The 15,254-nt window shown below is 30.6% G+C and overlaps 1 protein-coding gene across 1 annotated transcript in view; it reads right to left on the bottom strand.

Annotated features, from left to right (window-relative positions):
- Positions 1-9,197, bottom strand: part of LOC141493124 (cadherin-related family member 4-like) — a 110,797-nt gene extending 101,600 nt beyond the window's left edge. The window contains exons 1-3 of the mRNA XM_074194036.1: positions 9,119-9,197; positions 5,991-6,082; positions 696-809 (exon numbers count right to left, since the gene is read on the bottom strand). Of these exons, the coding sequence (XP_074050137.1) occupies positions 696-809; positions 5,991-6,032 (156 nt within the window). The 5' untranslated portion in view covers positions 6,033-6,082; positions 9,119-9,197. The remainder of the gene's footprint in view (positions 1-695; positions 810-5,990; positions 6,083-9,118) is intronic.
- Between the last annotated feature and the right edge of the window lie 6,057 nt (positions 9,198-15,254).

Raw genomic sequence — 15,254 nt, forward strand, 5'->3', positions numbered from 1 at the left:
TTACTTTATACTTGCCCAGAAAAATAATAACAATAATGTTCCTGGTCTTAAGTGAGTTTTCAAATGAGAGGAAGAAAGAAAGCAAAGAAAAATAACAGAAAGAAAAAGAGAGGGGAGAGACAGAGAGAGAGAGAGAGAGAGAGAGAGAGAGAGAGAGAGAGAGAGAGAGAGAGAAGCACTCTGGTCTTGGATTTAGGAAGATCTAATTTCCAGTATGTATATGCCATGGAATTTATTACTACCAACAAGTCATGTAACTTCTTATTGTCACAGATACCTCTTTAACTGAAGTTAGAATCTGAAATTATACAGCGAGTTGCATCCTGAACCTTCTACACACTAATGAAATTGTAGATTTGGACCCTGCAATATGCCTACATGCACATATGCATACATGCATATATACTATGTATAAATATATAAACACATTTAGATTTGTAAATATACAAATACATGAATAAGTATATTTTATGAACTCTACAAACTTTTAAAATGTTTATTCTTATTTTCAATTGAAGCATTATTTATAATCATTGGAGAGAAAAATTCAGAAAAATTATGTTGTTTTATAGGGGTTTGAAAAAAATTGTTCTCAAAAAAGCACACACACATATGTGTATATATATATATATATACATAAAAATTGTGTAAATTTTTCAGATTTCCTTGGGGATTTTATTTTCTTCAATCCTTACCTTAAGATTTGTTTCATAGTCCAGATGAGGTTCAACAGTTTTGGAAAGGATGCCATTTGTTGAATCCAAAGCAAAGTAATTGGTTGCATTAACTGTAGAGCTTAATATTGAAAACTAGAAAAACAAATGGTTAATATTTCAGCAAAAGGCATATTTTGATTCTTGACATTGTTGAAAGAATCTTATTTGGCAAGACTTAAACTGAAATTAATTTTGTGAAGACAGATCCCATAAAGAAAAGCAGAACCTTCAGTCAGTTCCAAACTTCAAAAACAATCCATACATTCTTTCAAACCCTTAGATGCATGTTTCTCAATATCTCTTATTCTCAGTATTACAGGTTTTTGGTAAATATTTATTGTTTTGTGAAATTATTAATTGGAATCTTTATGTTGATTTTTTTAAGACTTAGATAACAAAGAAAGTCATTTCCTACTTCTCTACTTAACTAATCACCACACAAGGAAGAAGCACTGTGTTAGTTGGAAGAAAATGCCTGATTTTAGCTCCATGTCAATTGTCTGAAGGTCCAAAAGAAACAACAGTTTTGGACAAACATACTGCTTTAGTGGGCATAAGCATACTTCTATTAATATCTATCAATCTATGACTATAACTAAGTCTTTTAAAGGTACAGTTGCAAAATTACTATAGAGGCATTCCTGACTAAAGATAATCAAATGTAATATAATAATAATAATAATAATAATAATATATTCTCTCAATCAAGGCAATATGTTTTAAGTAGGAATTATTGTCATATAAAATTTTAGCAAAGTTCCTAACATGAACAATAAAAAATTGCTTTCTATTTCTCAACTTTTTGAGAGCAAATTGGTTTACATTGGCTTGTCTTTCAGTGGGCAGCTAAATTGGTTACTTTACGATAAAATCTAATTAGAGATAATTTTTTATAAAAGACTGGGCTTTTCTCTTTCTTTTCCAGTTGCAAAAGTTTTGTTGTCTTTTTTCCCTTCCTTTGTTTGTGATTTGGGGAATGGAGGGGTGTGGGGAGCCTTGGTTGTTACTTGATGAGTCTTCCAAAGTAGACAAGCTAAGGAAATATCTGAATATCTTCATTGCCAAGACAGATTTCACAGGGAGAAGGGGTTTGTGTATGTCTGTGTGTATGTGTGTGTGTTGTGTGTGTGTGTTTGTGTGTCTGTGTGTGTCTGTCTGTCTGTGTGTGAATAGCTGTATATTCAGAGCAATGCTTCATTATAATCAATTTGCCATGTGCAAATGCTCTACTTATAGACTCAGTTCTCTAGAGAACTTTACTAAGCTTCAGCTTTAACATCGTCACTCAGGAACTTAAAAGAGACAAACTAAAATATTCAAATAGATTCATGATTTCATATGTGTGGATCCTGCCTCCTCTGGGACAAAGAGCAACCTTGTCATTCCTTCTCCTTAAGTCTGGTACTTATATGTCCACCTTTTTCTTTAAATTTTTCAAAGGGAAAAGCATTTTTAAAATTTTATTTATTTAAGGCAATGGGGTTAAGAGTGATTTGCTCACAGTTAGGCAATTATTAAGTGTCTGAAGCCAAATTTTACTTCACGTCCTCCTAACTCCAGGATTGATGCTCTATCCACTGCACAGAGGCAATGCATTTGAAGTTCTTAGGTTCTTTTTCATATTTATAGATAAGAATAGCACATTAATTATTCATCTGTTATCCTTAATTCTCCTCTTAAGGTCTAACTATCAGTCTTTCTGCATACACTTGCCTTGGTGATATTCACTATACTGCAATTGGTAATATGGTCAGGGAAAATCCAGAATCAGGAAAAACTGGAGCTTAAATGCTTCCATTGGTACTTACTAACTCTGTAACCATGGTCAATTTACTACTTTATATTTCTAAGTTCATTCTCCCTACCTGTAAGATAAAAATTAATACCTCATAAAGTTATAGGAAAATATCAATTTAGGTAATACATATAAATCACTTTATAAATCTTGAAATACTCTATAAATGCCCAATAGTATTTTTCTACACATTACATAGTTGATACTATGCCATAGACTTCTTGGTACCACCATTCATCATTCCTTTGGGTCACTTGTATTTTAAATTCTTTGTCCCTGATTCATGGTCATAAAACTATCTTCAGGAGAATATTGCTGTTAAAAAAAAAAGAGCACTTCAAGAAACAACAAGAAACTCGAAATAATGGAAAACATTTAGCAGTTTCCTTATAGTGATCTTCCTTGATTTTCTCTTTCGATTCAGTTGAGAGCCCAATTCATTATCAGGTCTGGGCAGTATTATTTCAATGAATGCATCTTAAATACTATGAATACAATGACTACTAATTCTAAGAGTTAGTCTTTCATATAACAACATAAATTGGACAGTATGCATTTTGATATTTTTGTTCTTTTTAGATTACTAAACATTTCTTACATACCAGTGGATTTTATGGAGGATAACCTGTGGAATTGTAGCACAATGACATTGATTAAGAGCTGTATATGGAGAACCTAGTCACTGATAAAGAATATTTCTAATTTAACTTACCTTCCTTGATACTTATAAATGAATAAATTTCTTAAGTAAAGCTATCTTCTTATTTTATAATTTGCTTGTTGCCACAATCAAGTTGGTGATGCAGTAGAAAAAAAAAAGATTTCTATAGTTGACATTAATCATAGAATGATTTATGTCTTAATTAGAAAAAAACAATTGCTTGGAGAAGAATTTTCAGGCAGTATTTTGTTTTATTATATCAAATTACTTTTAAAACTAATAAAAAAGGCAAACTAATCTTAAAGTTATTCTGTATAACTCTTAGTTCTATTTCTCTAAAAAGGTAGCTGATTAGAAAATCACCTATAAAAGCCTGATCCTTTTCTTTTTATATTTTTATTGGATACCAATTCTTATAAAAATCTGCATTATGAAAATGTAAAACAAAATGATCTGTAGTTGATGATATCTTCTCAAGTGCTGGAGCAGGAGAGATGGGAGGGGAGGGATTAAAGTACTACTATATGTTAGATTCCTTTTGGAATTTTCCTTTTATTTGAGATTTTTTGATAAATTTTTAAGTAAACAATTACTTTCATTCTTGAATATATACCTTTTGCTATCCAAGCCTTTGAGATATCCTTTATTAAAACATACTAACTTTAAAAAAAGGCAAAGGAAAAGAAGTACAACCAAAGTGGAATTATATAAAATGCTCTACAACTGCATTTCCCAACCTGCAAAGAAGAAAAAGTAATGAATTTTCTTTTTTTTCTCAAGGACAAGTTTGTTCATTATAATTTTCTAATATTTTTCCTTCCTTCCTTGCTTGCTTCTTTCCTTTCCTTCCTTGGGAGGTAATAAAAGTCATTATCTTCTATTAGCTTTTCCATAATAAAAATTTCTACTTGACAAGGAAATCAAGTGCTTGATTCAGTGGCTTCTGGAATTTTCTGTTCTTGTCAATGTGAAAACTGCTCTTCATGACCTAAACTTATCAAAAAAAAGCAACGTCAACAACATTTTTTTTTGGTTTATGTCCTGTTCTTCAGTATTCATAGATGATTTAAATAGGCTGGGTTGGAGCAACTATCACTGCACACAATGTCTTCTAATTTTTATCCTTCCATTTACTGTGATATCAACTTCAATATTTCTTTAACCAGTGTTGATCTGACTTCACACAAACAGCTAATTCTCAAGTTATTCCTTTAAGTCACCACTAATTTTCTATTTATAATATATAATCTTTGTTTTCATTTTTGCTCTAAAGTTATTCAGTGCAAGTCTAACTAGCAACCAGACACAGCAACCAGACACAGTATCCCTCAAAGACAATAAGATTTCATGTCTTGTAGTCAGACAAGAAGAATAAGAATATTGATATTAAAAAGGTGGGACTTTCTCATGGAGAAGTTGGGAGTCATTGAAAGAACTTTGCAATTTCCTAAAGACAGATTTTCTCTCTGCCCATTTATATGTGTGTAAGCATATGTGTGTATATATATATATATATATATATATATACATATATATGTATATATATACCTGTGTATATACATAGAGATAGGGGGTAATAGTCTAAAATTATTTATAAATACTAAAAAGAAGGAAATTATATTTACACACAAAGAAAGGCACATATAATAAGTATCTCTGAGAGGGAATTGAAAAGATATAGCTGGTGTGGATAGTCTGTAATAATTTGTAAAAATAATTACAAAAGAGAAGTAGAAAAACAATGTTATCAAAGGAATATATGAACAAAAATGAAGGTGAACTAGTCATGTGATGAAAGCGAGGAATTAACCCAGTGGAGCCCTTCCACTAGTATTTTTGCCATTTCATCATCATAGTGAGAGGTTCTAGCATATTGGGGAAAATATTTGTAGCTAAATTGAGGGGAAATGCTCAAGAGTGAGATAGAATGAAATGCCTGGATCACAATCTGGATAGTTAGAGGGGAAAATATACATTGATGAGATGGGATCAGAGATATCCATTCCAAACAGCTTCTATGGGTCTACTTCCTGGTAAGAATCTAATCCATCCTTAACTGAAACACTCCTCAAATAGCAAGCATGAATCTATCAACAGGAATCCAATGACAAATAATTAGCAATAGAATAATAGAAGCTCACAGTGTCTGAAAAGCCTTGGGACTTGATTTTTGATTCTAAGGAAACATTACATGAAGGAATCTGAAATCTGTCATACTATGTGTCAGTGTAGTAATATAAATTATCATATAATATGTAATCTAAGAGATTTAACATTTTTATCACTATAATTAGCATATAGTCCAAACTTACTCTATAAAACCATGGGAAAATCTAAAGTCATTAAATTGTTTTCTATTTTATTCCTCTAACCCTTGCTAATCTGTAACTATGTTGTCATCCCTTCTTGATTAATCCTACAGAACATTGAAACCAGAAAGCATGTAAAGATCCAGAATTTCCTTTATGTGAATTGTGTGCGTAATAAAGAAAATATGTCTGAAGTGGGGTGTTTAAAAGGAAATGAAACATGAAAGGTTATTCAATCAGTTTGTGTAAATGTAATAAAATGGATGAAAATAAACCTGAGTACAATTTTTATATAGTGTTCTCAGTCCACCTATGTCAGTTTATTGCCTTTTCTTTTCAAAATGCATTGTAATTAGTCCATGGAAACACAAAAATTTCTAAAATTTGAAATAAATACTAACTGAAATGATTTCATGCATATTACTGAATAAAATATTTTTATAGTCAACGTGGAAGTTAGAAAAAAATAAATCAATGAAAAATGATCATTTAAAAGAGTATGAACTTACTTCAACCTCTTGACCTGGGTCTGGGTCTCTTGCAAGAATCATGTATATGAAAGCAGATCCTGGAATGTTTTCAGGAATAACTACAGAGATACCTAAACCATTACAGAAAACATTATGACTTATAAAGTAGATTATTACCACTATTTCTTACTTGAGACTATTCCTTCTACTAACATGTGTTCTTCCATTTCAGGCTCTTAACTGAGAAACATCACAGCTGTTTTGTTTGCTCCTTGTTTTCCAGGCTAGCTAACATGTCTCAATATCCTTGTTCCCCTTCTTTTACATACTTCCAGATTTGGCTAAGTGTAGATTGAGGGGGTGTTTAAATGACCAGTCCTGCTGAGTAGAATGTGGGTGGTCACTGGGACATGATCCACCCTCAAAACAGCTGCAGAATTTAATGTAATTGTTTGATTCATTCATGTCAAACTCTTGGGTAGTCAACTCTTTCTTTCATATCTTCCCTCCCACTGCCCAGAAACCAGAAGAACACAAATGGCTAAGTGGATAAACACACACACACACACACACACACACACACACACACACACACACACACAAACACACAATCTTTCTTTCATTATCACAGCCTCTTCACTTATCTGGGAAAATTGTCCAAGAGAAAGTGTTCACTATATCCTAATGTAGAATTATATGATCTATTTTATTCCAAATATTTGAACAAATGCACTTTTTTTAGAATGAGAGAATTCTTGCTAAATCAAAGGAACAGAAATCAGAGAACTGATACATTAATGAGGATTCATTGAACTAAAGAATCACTATTTTTGTAGGTTAAGTAACCAGGTCTGAATCTCATAGTCATGTATTTTGACTTTTGTAGAGTCTTGAATGCATCTGTCTGACTTAGTTATTTGACTTATTTTGACCTCAGAGTATATGTGATACCATTTAGAAGCAGATATTCCAAGTTACTGATCTACATTTTGTTTGAATTGAGGCAGATTGGCCACATTTGTCCACTGAATTTCTATAAATGAATGTGACTTCTAAAAATAGTTGCAATGTGATGCTCAGAAAATACAGGAAGCTATCCCCAAACCCCTCCAAACAACTTTAATTAATACCCCCCAAACAAATTCTGGAGCAATGGAGCCCACAAAAGGAAGGTTGAAATAATTTTCCAGTCTAATACAATTTAGAAAGGTGGGTTGCACCAGGAAGAGAGTGGAGCACAGTCCAGTACAGGTCACAATTCAGCCAACTAATGGTAGGCCTTGGCCGCAACTGACTCAATTGTGCATTAGTGGTTTCCAGACCTTTTGGCCCAAAGATATTAAGGGACAGGAGATGGGGGACAGACAACTGATCAAGGGATTAGGGAGGTTCCTTTGGGGCAGGAATTTGTTACGTTGCCCATGCTTGGATTTATCTCAATAACAGGGTGAAGAAGAGTACTGGCACACTAAAGCTTGAATCCACAGAGGCCCAGGAACCTGGTCACAGTACCAGGGCAGAAAAAAGTGCTTATGATTTTACAGATCATATAGATCTTTTTTCCTTTATAAAAAAATCAGTTGTACAGGACAGAAAAGACAAGAAAAGTTGAACATATTTCCCCTAGATCATACTACCCTGCAAGAACTAAAAATTGCTAGGTCCCCAGAATTATCTCTATAAACAGTTACACCAAAAAACCTGAATCTTTGGAAGCAGAGCTCCATTTTAGCATGGAGTTAAGTCAAAAAATAGGTTAGAAAAATGAACAAACAGTGGAAAATACTCTGACTATAGAAATTTACTCAGGTGACAAGGAAGATAAAAAAACATAAATTCAGAAAACAAAGATAAAATCAGAATTACTATATCTAAAGCTACCAAATATGTGTATATATATATATATACATGTATATATATATATATATATATATATATATATATATGACTTGGTCTCTGGTGTCATGGTAGAGCTCAAAAAGATTTTAAAAATCAATTTTAAAAGGTGTGGGAAAATTGGGGAAAGAAAAGAGAGAAAATCATTTTTAAAAGGTCAGCGACTTGGTAGTGGCATAAAAAAATATTGAAGAAAATAAACAGAATAGGACAAATGCTAAAAAACGTACAAAATCCAATGAACAGAAGAATACCTTGAAAAGCCGAATTGGCCAAATTGTGTAAATTCATTGTCAAAAAGAATTTAGAAAGTAGAACTGCCAAATATAAAAATAAATTTAAGAAAACACTTAAGGATAAAAACCTTAAAAACTAAAACTGGGGGCAGCTAGGTGGTGCAGTGGATAGAGCACAGAGCACTGACATTAGGAGTTCAAATCCAGTCTTAGACACTTAATAATTACCTAGCTGCGTGGCCTTGTGCAAGCCACTGAACCCCATTTGCCTTTACAAAAATCCCCCAAAATAACTAAAACTGTTGAAATGGAAAAGGAGGTACAAAAATCCATTGAAGAAAATAATTCCTTAAAAATTAATATACTGATGTAATCATTCTGGAGAATAATTTGGAACTTATGCCTAAAGGGGTATAATATCATGCATTCCCTTTACCAAAACAATACAACTACTGATTCTATATCCCAAAGAGATATTTTTTAAAAAGGAAAAAGATCTGTATATGCACAAAAATATTTATTGCAACTCTTTTCATGCTGGAATGGTGGAATAATTTCATGGTGAACATTGATGGTATGCCCATCAATTGGGAAATGACTGAAGAAGTTGTATATGGTTGTGACAATACAACCATGGTATAAGACATAATGAGCAGTTTTCTCTCAAAAAAATCTGGAAAGTCTTGCGTGAAATTATGCAAATTGAAATGAGCAGAACAAGGAGAATATTGTTTACAGTCATAGCAATAACTTATGATGATCAGCTATGTATAGCTTAACTATTTTCAGTAGTATAATGATCCGAAACAACTCTGAAAACGTTATGATAAAAAATTCTATTCATCTCCAGGGAAAGAACTGATGGAGTCTGAATACAGATTAAATCATACATTTTCTATACTTTATTTTTCTTGGGATTTTTTTGGCAATTTTCTTTTACAAGACTGACATGCAAAATGTTGTGTATAACTGAACCTATATCAAATTGCTTCGCAAAACATTAATAACAATTGTGTACATTGAAGGCTAACATACCTCCTCCAGTAGAAAAGCCAGGATCACAGATAACAGGATCATCAACATTCTCTACAAAAATTGTAAATGAGTAGGAGCTGGTATTATTTCCATTATCTTTGGCCTCTATTTCCAAAGGATAGGTACTTGGACGATTTGAGCTATCAAGAGTCAAAGGCTGAAGCAGAGTAATTATGCCTGTTACTAATGAAAAAGAAAAGAGAATATGAAAGTGGAATAATTGGGACTCTTTTTAAAAACTTGGTCATTTTTCTTCTTGAAGAAAGCAATGTTTAGTAAATCTTTGTGATCTGATATTTTGATTTACATTAGAATAGTTATTGTTTAAATTTTAAAAATTAAGTATTAAAAATGACTTTTGTTTTCTATATTTTCTTTTAGGCTTCCATATTTTCATGTTCTCTTTATGCTCATTTATTGTCCAGACAAATGCTATACTCAATATACTAATGTGTATTTGAAGGTACATTTTCGTAAGAGACTTTTAAAAAAATCATCAAAACCAGGAATCTGGGAACATAATTTCCAATGATAGAAACTGAGGGAATCTGAGAAGGCATAAGGAATATATATATGGCAGATACTATTACCTAGATTACTCACATCATACCAGAGGTGACAAATTGTATAAACAATTATACATTTAACATTAAAAATAGTAGATTAGGGGGCAGCTAGGCGGTGCAGTGGATAGAGCATCGGCCCTGGAGTCAAAAGTACCTGAGTTCAAATCTGACCTCAGACACTTAATAATTACCTAGCTGTGTGACCTTGGGCAAGCCACTTAACCCCATTGCCTTACAAAAACTAAAAACTAGAATAAAATAAATAAAAATAGTAGATTAAGCCATTAAGCCAGTAAGGCAATTAGAGGAGTGTGGTGAATAGAAGGCCAAATGTGGAATCAGGAAGACCTACTTTTGAATCCCACCATATGTATTTATTTGCTATGACACTCTGGGAAAGTCATATAACTTCTCTTAGTCACAGGTTTCTCTTATAAAATGGGAATAATAATAGCACTGGTGTCAAAGAATTATTGTGAGGTTCAAACTCTAAAACACTATATAAAAGCTATTAATACCACTATTAAATGTATTAATATAAATAATATAAAATCATAGGATTATATAAATATATGTAGAAAAAGCCATTAGCAAAAGCATTCAAAGAATATCCAAAAAGCATAAGAACTTTGCTATTTAATATTATAAATAATATTTATTTAAAACCAATAACTGTTACAATATTTGTAATGCAAAAATACTAGAAGTCTTCCCCCAATGTTTTTTTTTGGCATTATTAAGTGTCTGAGGCCTGATTTGAACTCAGGTACTCCTGACTCCAAGGCCGGTGCTCTATCCACTGCACCAGCTAGCCACCTCTCCTCCAATGTTTTAAGATAAAGCAAGAATATTGATCACCACTATTATTTTTCAGAAATATAGTTGCAAAATTATAGATTGAAAGAAAACATGTTTCATGCCTATGTGTATAATTTATTAATTCCATATAATTGGTACATCAATATGTTTGTATATATTCATGTGTAATATACACATGTATATTGCATATATTTTTATATTTCTTTCCACCAAGATAAGAAATAAATAGATAAATTATTTAGATAGAAAGGGGCACATCATTAATAAATCTGGAGAACAAAAATGAAATTAACTTGTATCAACAAGAGGAGAATAATTTATAAACAGAATATGGGAGGACACAGAAGATAAAATGGACAATAATTACATAAAAACTTTTTAAAAATTTTGATCAAACAAACCTAAAGCAGCTAAATTTAAAAGTGAAACAGTTAACTGGCAGAAAAACTATTCTTTGAAACTTGCTTCTCAGGTAAAAGCCTTACTTAAAAAACTGATTTAAATTTAAAATACTGAAAGCCATTTCCCAAACTGATAAATAATCAAATCACTTAATAATTAGATAAATCAAGTAAAACAACTTTTATATTCAGTTTTTACCCATCAGGTAGACAAAGGTGACAAAAAAAGGAAATTTACAAATATTGCAGAGGCAATAGAAGAACAATTACATTGATGAACAGCAATTATGGGAAGTTATTGGATCTATATCCCAAAAAGTGACTAGATCCATTGACTCTTTTACTATATCTTTACTCAAAAGAAATCAAAGAAGAGGGAAAAGTTCCTATATATATGTATGTATATGTATGTGTATATATATATATATATGTATGTATGTATGTATATATATATATATACACAGAATTGCTTTTAGTACTTTTTCTTAGTTTAAAAGAATTAGAAACTGAGATGTGCTCATTAATTGGGGAATGGCTGAGCAAATATAGAACTAAATATAAAATAAGAATATAATGAAATACTATTTTCTAAAAAAATCCAAGAAGGGGATTTCAGATAAATTGGGGAAGAATTGAGAAAAATCATTCAGAATACAGAAAATATAACCAGAAGAATAATTTATACCATAGATTTTTAAATCAATCAAATAAGATTTGTTAAACACCTACCATGGACCATCCAAAACCCAAGCTAACCCTTCAATATATATATTGAATATATATCAATATATAATATATATGTATATAATATATGTATATGTATATGTATATACACATACTTTGTATGAACATGTATATGTTATCTCCCCTGAAGTAATAAAAATGCATTGAGAAATAGAATCACTTCAATTTTTTTGTCTTTGTATTTCCAATGCCTTGCACACAATTATTGTTTTATCAGTCCTTGCTGGCAATTTGAACTGCAAGACAATATTTATATAGAATGTTTCAAATAATTATAGAGAACTCAGCTCATGGTTGAAGCAAGGCAATGTAGCCAATATGGCAATATGACCTAATTTAATTTATAGATTTACCATCATACCAATGAAATTATTTTTAAAAAATAAAATTTTTACTGAAACAAATGGTTAGAATACTAAAAGGAAAAATATTTAAAAAGACAAGAATTATAGGGATCTAGTACTACTATATTACAAAATACATCAAAAGGCAATATTTGTAAAAATTTATTAGTACTGTTTAACAAAAGAGGAAGACTGATAACTAGGACAGACTAGGTAACTAAGACCCAAAATCAATTGAACATTTTTATTTAATATCTAAAAATCTAAGAACAAAAACAGGAAAATGCTAAAGCAATTTAGCATAAATAATATTTAGACTGATATTTTCAAAAATATACTATACATATACTAAATATACTAATATTAGACTATATTTTCAAAAATATACTATTCAAAAATATACATTAAAATGAATATTTGTCCAAAAAATAAAGGGTAACATTATTTGAAATATAGGTGAATGGAGGAAAATACCCCATACAATTATTACTTTAGGGAAAAAATAAGGGACATGAGCATAAAAGCAAAAAAATATATAATTTAAATTATTAAACTTTTAATGGAACTATAATAAATGAAGTTATCTAGAGAGAGTAATAGTTACATAAAATATTTCTAATAAAGGTCTAGTTAGGAAATGTAGCAATTTGAAGCACATTAAGAGAATTAGCAAGATCTATATTTTGTCTGCTCTCTAACACATCCTACATGAGTCCAAGCAAATCACTTAACCTCATTGTGCTCTAGAGAACTGTTTAAGATGACAAATTGCATAGGAAGCATTAATCCATATTAATGAAGAGAATTCAAATTTATCCCAAGGGTATATGGCCCAAAGAGCTCAAAGATACATCTTAAGACATAAAAAAAATTATAGCTCTTTTCATGGTTTCAAATAATACACAAAGTTGAAGGAAAATGATTGTCATTGATTCTGAAATGACTGAACAAGTTTTGGTGTATGCCTCTAATGGAAAGTTATTTGCCAGAAGAAAAGGAAAAAAATGAATAATTCAGAGTTACTTGGAAAGATGTGTTTGAACTAATCTGGAGCATGGCATCCAGAACCAAGAAAACAATTTACATAGTGACTGAATTAATGTAAAGGAAAACAAAATTGAAAGACATCACAATTCTGATCAATGCCGTGACCAATCTTTACTTCAGAGGACTGGCAGTAAAATATGCCTCCTTCTCTTGGCAGGAAGATGATGGAGTAAACTTGAAAAATGAGGCATTAATTGGCAGACATGGTCAATGTTTTGATTTATTTTGTTTATAATTTGTTGTTAGAAAGAATTGTTGGAGGAAAATTATTGAGAAGTGACAATGACTTTAACATATTAAAATTTATGATAATTATTATAGTAAATAAATTAATTGAAATAGTAATGCTAGAGAAATCCAAAGTCTCTTCTAGTCTTTTTAATATATTTGCTTATCTTCTTTCCATATACAAAAAAAGAAAAGAAACAATAAGGGATTTTATATGAGAACACATATTTTTATTACCTACAACTTGTATTTTTGTCTTTGTTCCGATTGAATCTGATTCTTATCTCTTTCATGATTTTTTTTAATTTTTTGGTTATGTCTAAAATTTAGAATTTTTTAAATTTCTTATTTAGTTCATCATTTCTCTGTCAGGAGGAGGTTTCACATTCTTCATCACTGGTTCTCCCGAATTCTGGTTCAATTTTTAATTGATCTGAGTTCCTTAACTCAAAGTTTGTAATGTTTTTAAAACTGTCTAAATTATCCTCCTAGTTTTCTTCACTGCATTCCAAATCTTTTCATATAAGTCTTTTCAGGTATCTCTTAAACCTCTTTCACCATTTTTTACAGAAATTGTCTTCTATTACAATTATATACCATACATCAAATAATAAACACAACTTAATTTCCAGTTCTTTGACAAAAAAAACAAAAGAGCTGCTATAAATATTTTGTAACCTATAAGATCTTTTCTTCTTTCTTTAACCTCTTTGAGGGTATGGCCTGTTATCGCATCTAAGGTCATAAATATATTTTAGTGACTCTGAGCATATACCCTAATTGCTTTCTGAAATATGTGTATTAATTCCCAGATTCACCAGCTGTGTATCCATGTGCCTGCTTTCATGTTGTCCCTCCAATATCTGTAATTTTTATTACATGTCAACTTTGATAAATTTATGGATATAGGTTGTAATTTCAGAAATACTTTGATTTGAATTTACATGATTCAGGTCATTTATCATTTGGGGTCTTCTGTATAGCTGCTTTATATGCTTAATTTTTTTTCATTTTTTTCTTTTAATCCACCTGTATAAACCTTCCTATTATAAACAAAAAATATTCCCACACAAATATGTTAGCAATATATTAGAATTCCATTATATCTCTCTCAAAGATTTTTAGAGTATTTAGCAGAAATTGGCAAAGTATTTTGTCAAGCAAAAGAAATTCATACTTTGGCCATTTCCAAAGACATATTTTTAATTTTGTACCTCTAGTACAACCTCTATTCTTCAGTCATAGTTATTTTGATTAGAGTTCTTGTATCTTTCAAAGTTGTTTTGCTTTGCAATACTTTAGTCAATATAAAAATAGTTCCTCTGCTCACTTAACTGTGTATTAATTCAAAAACCATCTTCCAGAGGGTCTTTGAAATTAATCTCCTTGTCATTTTTTGTGTACAATATTTCATTAAAATGCAAAAATGAAGTGAATTCAGTCTTTTCATATGTATGAGCATCCTAATAGCTTCTAATTCTTTGATACAAGCAATTGTTCTATAACCTGTGTGATATGTTGCAGTAGTCTCCTTGATAAAATTATATTTAATTATTTTTGTCACTATTCATTAGAAATATTAGTCTATAAACTTTCTCTGTTTTGACTCTCCTTGGATTTTGCTCTCTTCTTGCTGGATTGTATTGATAATATAAGAAAGGTTCATAATTAAAATTATTCATTTCCTACTATTGAATTATTTCAATTTATTTTAATTGTCTTTCTAGGATGTTTCAAGTAAAACTATCATAAATAAAAAGAAATAAGTTGATTTCCTTATTAATTGTGTTCATTCTCTTGATTTTGTTGTTAATAATATTTTATTTTTCTCTTATCTCCTTTTTACCCTACATATATCTTGCTTTGTGTGTGTATATATATATATATACATATATATATATATATATATATATATATATATATGTTTGTTTACATGCAGCTTCCTTCATTACAATGTAAATTTCTTGAACACAGGTACTATTTTTTG

This window comes from Macrotis lagotis, chromosome 7, assembly GCF_037893015.1.
Source record: "Macrotis lagotis isolate mMagLag1 chromosome 7, bilby.v1.9.chrom.fasta, whole genome shotgun sequence".
Taxonomy (NCBI): domain Eukaryota; kingdom Metazoa; phylum Chordata; class Mammalia; order Peramelemorphia; family Peramelidae; genus Macrotis; species Macrotis lagotis.